Raw genomic sequence first — 6,000 nt, forward strand, 5'->3', positions numbered from 1 at the left:
TGAGGAGAAAAGACAACTTGACAAGGCGGGGTGCAAGAACATTGTCGCCGGAGATTGTTTAGCATTTTGATAGCAATATTAACAGGCGCAGGCGGGTCGGCCGGTGCCGGGGTTAAACTATTCATACGGCTATCACAACGGGTTAACTACGCGGAACTGTCGTAGGACGTGGACCAGTGAGGCATACACTCGACAATCACGAACAAACAACAAGAGTTCACCCTTCCGATGCATATTCATTAGTCTTCGACCCGGGGTGGCGCGACGGCAGCATCACTCGGGAAACATATTGAAATGTGCAATTAAAATCAAACGCACACGTCACGGTATTTAAGAGATTATTGTGTCCTTTCTCCATCACTATTTGTAACCAACAAAGTTTCTCACAAACTTTTGGGATTTTGGGAGTTCTTTCAATAACATAAACTCACCATGAATGAACTGTAGACAAAGGTTGTATCACAGATTGGGATTTTTAATTGGTGTAACATGGCTTTTGCTGGATCTTTTGCTAAAGGTGGATATAAAGTTACAGCATTAAAACCTAGCTAGTCAAAGGCATTCATTATCGTAAAATAGAAGAGTTACTCAAATTTTGGAATGAAATATTTTATTTCATAAAAAAATTCATTTTACAAGGCGTTCTTCCTAACATAAATTACTGTTAATTAATAACAGTAATTTATGAGGCATTACTGAATGTAAAAAATATATTTCATTCCTAAAATTAGAGTAACTCTTCTATTTAATAGATAACACGATACTAGCATTTTCACCTAAAGTAATTTCTCTATTAACGCCAAAAATTATGAAAGTAATTAATCTATATTTGCTTTTGCTTGATATGTTTCACAGACATAGGTACCGTAAGTTATAGGCATGCAAATGCAGGGTAACAATTTATTAAACAAATTATATTTCAAAGGAGCTAAATTTCATACTAATACATACCTCATTGCTAATTTATTGATGGTGGTAAATATATTTCTTCGCAATTATTTATATTAAATGCCAATTTTGTAAAATTGGTGAACTGAGATTTTATTGACATTTTATCATTGAATTTTTACTTTCTTCCCCTATACAATATGAACCTATGGAAAAAGTATTGTTTTCGTCAAAATTTTCGAGATTGAGTTTCGAGTGGATATGTCCGTTTTGGGTCACCCTGAACCCAAAAAATGGTTTTGGAAGAGATGTATGTTTGTATGTGTGTATGTGTAAGGCATACAGGGCTACAGACCACACATGTAGTCCGATTGTGATGAAATTTGGTATGTATCAAATCAAATCAAATCAAATCAAATCTATGTACTAATCAATGGAATATGCAGGCTTCTTAATTTCCATTTTTTTTTTTATTGTAACTTATAATTGCAATTTTCTCATAAAAACCTATTAAATAACAAAAAAATCGGAAATGGCCCCAACAAATTTAATAGAAATTTAGTATGTTATACGAGTAGTCCTTAAATTCTTAACAAAATGGTAAAACTCCCATTTTTGTACAAATTATTGTTCAAAAGTTATTGTAACTTTTGTTATTTTCCCATAAAAACCCACATAAATTAACAAAAAATCATATTTTTGCTTTAAAAATTATAGTTCAAAAGGGATTTTCCCAATAAAATGTTACAATAACAGTTACTCCCACCACTTACCCCTGTTAAAGGTTGTTGACAAGCTAATGGTAGATTGCTGATACCATCTTTTCCCCCTGATGATGAAAAAAAATAGTCATAAGATCAACAATGTTATAATTAAAAGCTGTATCATACTTATTAACAACCTAAATTACTTCATTAAAATAACGTGAGACATCTTCATTCATAAAATTGTATTAAGTTTTAATTAAGCTTGTTAAAACTTTATTTTCACAAGCCAAACATTTTTTCATCCCCCTTTTTTCTTTTGAGATTACAATTTGTAAGTCTCTATAATTTACATTTTTTAAATAACATTGTAGATTCTATTAAAAGTATTCAGGTAAGCTTTACAATAATAATTGTTCACTTGTTAGAAATTCATCGTTCTTTCTAGTTTGATTTTCAACAGGTTTAAATGTCCACATTTAATATCATGTAATCCATCACTTGGTCTTGTATGAGTTTTAAGTTATGAATTTGGTTTCATACAAATATATTTTCATTTTTAGTAATGGTTTAAAAGTTATATGTAGCCTACAACAAATATTTTCACTATTGTCATACTAAAAACAAGCCATCTAGTAAATTAACTGCATCATTTCATAATACCTTACTCTCTATCTTATATTTTTACTACGCTAGCAATAGTACCTATTAGCTAAAGATAAATAACAGTTAAACCACTCATAATCTCATAAAATAAACAAGATCTAAAATAGGAAATAAAAAAATAAATTATTAAATAATAAGTTGACAACCAAAAAATGAACATTCAAGTAAACAAAATGTACAAATGGATGGGTAAAAACTATTAAGTTTATAATTACAGTACAAAGCAAATAAATTGAAATAAAATGTAATAATAAAATTGTAAATTAAAAAAACTGAATAAAATATTTTGTTAAATATTTGTTGAAATACACAACAGTTTTAGTATTGTAGTTTTGTTAGTAAATGCTATATGCTTTAGTATACAACTTTTTTTCTTAGAATGTAAAATATTTCTATTACCATATTAAATTAAACACAAAATATACATATGTTTAATGTTTAATTTTAAATTAACTATGATGCTATTAATTTTTATTCACCAGTTAACTTATAAATTTCATACATGTGCATTTGATATTTACATTTATTTATTTGAATTATAAGTTGTACAGTTCATTTACCAATTGACAATTAATCGTAATCATTATCAGAACTACGTAACAGCGAAAAAAAAAAACAAAAAACATATTATATCACATTTTGTAAATAATTGATAAAAAGGATACTGATTTTAAAATGTATGCCAACCCAGGAGGGAAATTGGTTTGATGCTGTAAAATTCCACTTTGGTAAAAACTTCATCAGTAAAAGAAGTAAAGCGGTGCAATTACTCTTTGTCATAACTCTTAATTTCCTGTCAAGCTCCATGTCACTGTTTCATTCCCTCTTTGACATATTTTTAATTTGCAAAACCACCCATCCTTTTACCGAAATAAAATGAAAATTTCTTTTGTAAATAAAGTGATATTGCACTCGTACTGATTGTAGTTGTGTCTATAACCTAGGTAGAGGTTCTTAGTGTGATGGACATTCCAGCATTACAACAAATTGCTTGTCACTTGATAGGCCGACAGCGAGTCATCTCTCTAGGGTTATTGTCGAATTTTGTTTGAACCTATATTTTGTTAAGGGTTAATAGTAAAAAAAATGACAATTTGGATTTGTTACCATCCGAATAGGATTCGGTCCCAATTAAAACAGAATTTGAGTTCTAATGTACTTCCAAACCGCCTAAAAAATAATGTAGAAAAGGCGATTCAAGAAGAAAACAAGAATGGCTCCTGAAGAGGAAACTACACCCTTGAAGAATTCCTTAATATTGTATAAATCTCTTACCTAAGAAAGTTACTATAGTAATTTATCTCATAAGATACCGTTGTGTTTGTTAGAGTACTACAGTTTATTTGATATGTTTTAGTTGAGTTAGTAGCGCAACTGACTTCAGATCCATATAAGCAATGTCGCGGATTCGTATACTTTTTCCCCCTTTACATTTTATCAGTTCAACCATAGCCTTCTCTAGTACACAGAGTATATTAGAGGTGGCTATGGTTCAACCCTTAAACTGTACCATTTCATCCTATACTTTTCAGGGTACGTTTTACATACCCCAGGAGCTGCAAACTGTCAACCTCTTTAAAACTATTGAAATTAACATTCTATGACTACAACTTATTTCTGTTGCAGCACTCAATGCTCTACTTCTTCCACCACTACGAGCTGCCGCTGATTCTGCACCAAGCGCAGTTGCAGCATCTGCTGATCAGGTCGCAGAGTGTTCCTTCCAGTCCGCCTGAGGGGCCCGCGCCCCCCGTGGTAAGTGTGGGGGCCCAGACGTCCCCTCCACCTACTGTGGACACCCAGACCACTTCCACTCAAGAATCTCCCCCCGAGAATCTTGCGTGTAGAAGTGCTGAGAGCGAGAGTGAATCAACTCTTGAGAACCACAATGACTCGGAAGTTACAGAGAGTCATCAGAATCATCAGAGTGAAGGGGAAACTCCCATCAGCAGGCACGAGTCTGATAGCCCCCCGGACCCGCCGGATCCCTCGAACGTGTTTGTAAGCTAAGTTGTACTTCTATGTAAATTATATGTAGCTCGGAATCGTCGATCGGGATGTTGGTCTGAGTAAAATTATTTTAGTTTTATTTGTTAAATTTAAAATTGTAGGTTTCTTGTGGCGGAAATATTTATGACAAAGTGAAAATTATATACCATGTTTTTGTACAGTTTTGTGATAAAAATTGGCAATTGGAAATTGAAAAATTGAACAGTTAAATCATAATGCTAATTGTGTTTTATAACAAGATATTCTTTACAAAATCTTTTTGGCTTAATCGTACATGAAACCATGAAAATGGTATGTAATGTTTTTGTAAACATAATTTGTGATTGAAAAATTTTGTATTGTTAAATCATAATGATAATTTTGTTTATTGCTCCTTATATGACAGAATTGTCATTTTCACATAGTTTAAAGACAACCCTAGAACTAATTGGTTGTTAAAACGTCACGTAAGTAAATAATAATGTTGTTTTTGGTTACATTTTTAAGTGGCTTTTCAAGTGTTTTTTTCTACATTATTAATTTGCGTAGTAATTTAAAGTTTTTGCAATTTTATTGATTTTATTAATTTTTAGAAAATATGTTTTACACCTCATAAAGTTCAACAATTTATTTTTTGGTCTTAATACCTTATTAGTTACAGTGAACCGGTTTTGCAATATGTTTTTACATTTCGGTGTTTTTTTCCATTTTGGACAAAATGTATGACACTGTAAAAATCGTATGTAATCTGAGAATATTTATTAGACATGCATGCAAATAACTGATTGTTGACCAATGCGTGATGTTATTAACTGTTAAAAGGTATATTTTAATGAATACTTATCCCATAATTGCTTTGAAAAATAATTTGAAATGACACGATAAGTAAAACTTCCATAATAACACCCTTCAATGAAATAAATATGAGAAATTCCCTTAATTTTATTTTATTTACATATTTTGTGTTGTTGTTTTTTAATTTCAGCTCACCTGATTCTCCACCTTTTAGGTCATTAAAATTATTAAAGGTACGTGATTTACTATCGGATATTATCTTTATGTGTTAATGAATGGGTGGAAATAAAACATTATGGTGGTTTGTGCCATTTTATTATAAAACCTGGAATTAAGGTGGAAATATGATAAACTATGACAAGTTTTTATTTTAGATTATCATCTTAAACCGTCTGAAAGTTACGGTCATGGCTTGGGTTTTAAGCATATTTTTGATTTAGTAAGTTTTTGTTTACCTTTGCATTTTACTAAGTAATGTAAATTAGGAAAAAATAGTGATAATTGCTTTTGAGTTTTGTATTTTTATTTGAACTTATTGTCACCGTGATCTGTATAAATAATTATAGCAATATAAACATAATTTTACTTGCAGATGACATTGTAATTTGTACTTCATTGTTTGATATTTTCAGTTCTTTGGAACTGTAACATAATATTGGCTGTTTTGAAAGCTTCTTTATGTTACTGTTATATATATATAAATATTTACCAACCTGTGTATATTTTTGTATAAAATATTATAATAGAAACTAAACCGTAAGTTGTCTGATTGCTTTTATCAACTCCTCAGATTCAAATTCTCCTAACTATAAGAATTTTCTCAGTTTTTAGCGAATTTCCCATATAGGGAATAAGCTATTACTGTAGTACTCATGGTAAGACCTGGACTTGGGACCGATTTATTTTTGTTTTGAGGTCCCCAGAGGCAAAAAACACCATCCGTTCAAATTCATATATG

At 30.9% G+C, this 6,000-nt stretch overlaps 1 protein-coding gene across 2 annotated transcripts in view; it reads left to right on the forward strand.

Moving 5' to 3' along the window:
* LOC128996248 (membralin) overlaps positions 1-5,794 on the forward strand; it is a 98,244-nt gene extending 92,450 nt beyond the window's left edge. For both annotated transcript variants that reach the window (XM_054421427.1, XM_054421428.1), the window contains exon 14: positions 3,885-5,794. In XM_054421427.1, coding sequence (XP_054277402.1) covers positions 3,885-4,268 — 384 coding nt within the window. In that variant the 3' untranslated portion in view covers positions 4,269-5,794. The remainder of the gene's footprint in view (positions 1-3,884) is intronic.
* The last annotated feature ends 206 nt before the right edge of the window (positions 5,795-6,000 follow it).

Source organism: Macrosteles quadrilineatus, unplaced genomic scaffold (genome assembly GCF_028750875.1).
Source record: "Macrosteles quadrilineatus isolate MER2022 unplaced genomic scaffold, UCM_ALF_1.0 Scaffold_6__1_contigs__length_79288215, whole genome shotgun sequence".
Lineage (NCBI taxonomy): Eukaryota > Metazoa > Arthropoda > Insecta > Hemiptera > Cicadellidae > Macrosteles > Macrosteles quadrilineatus.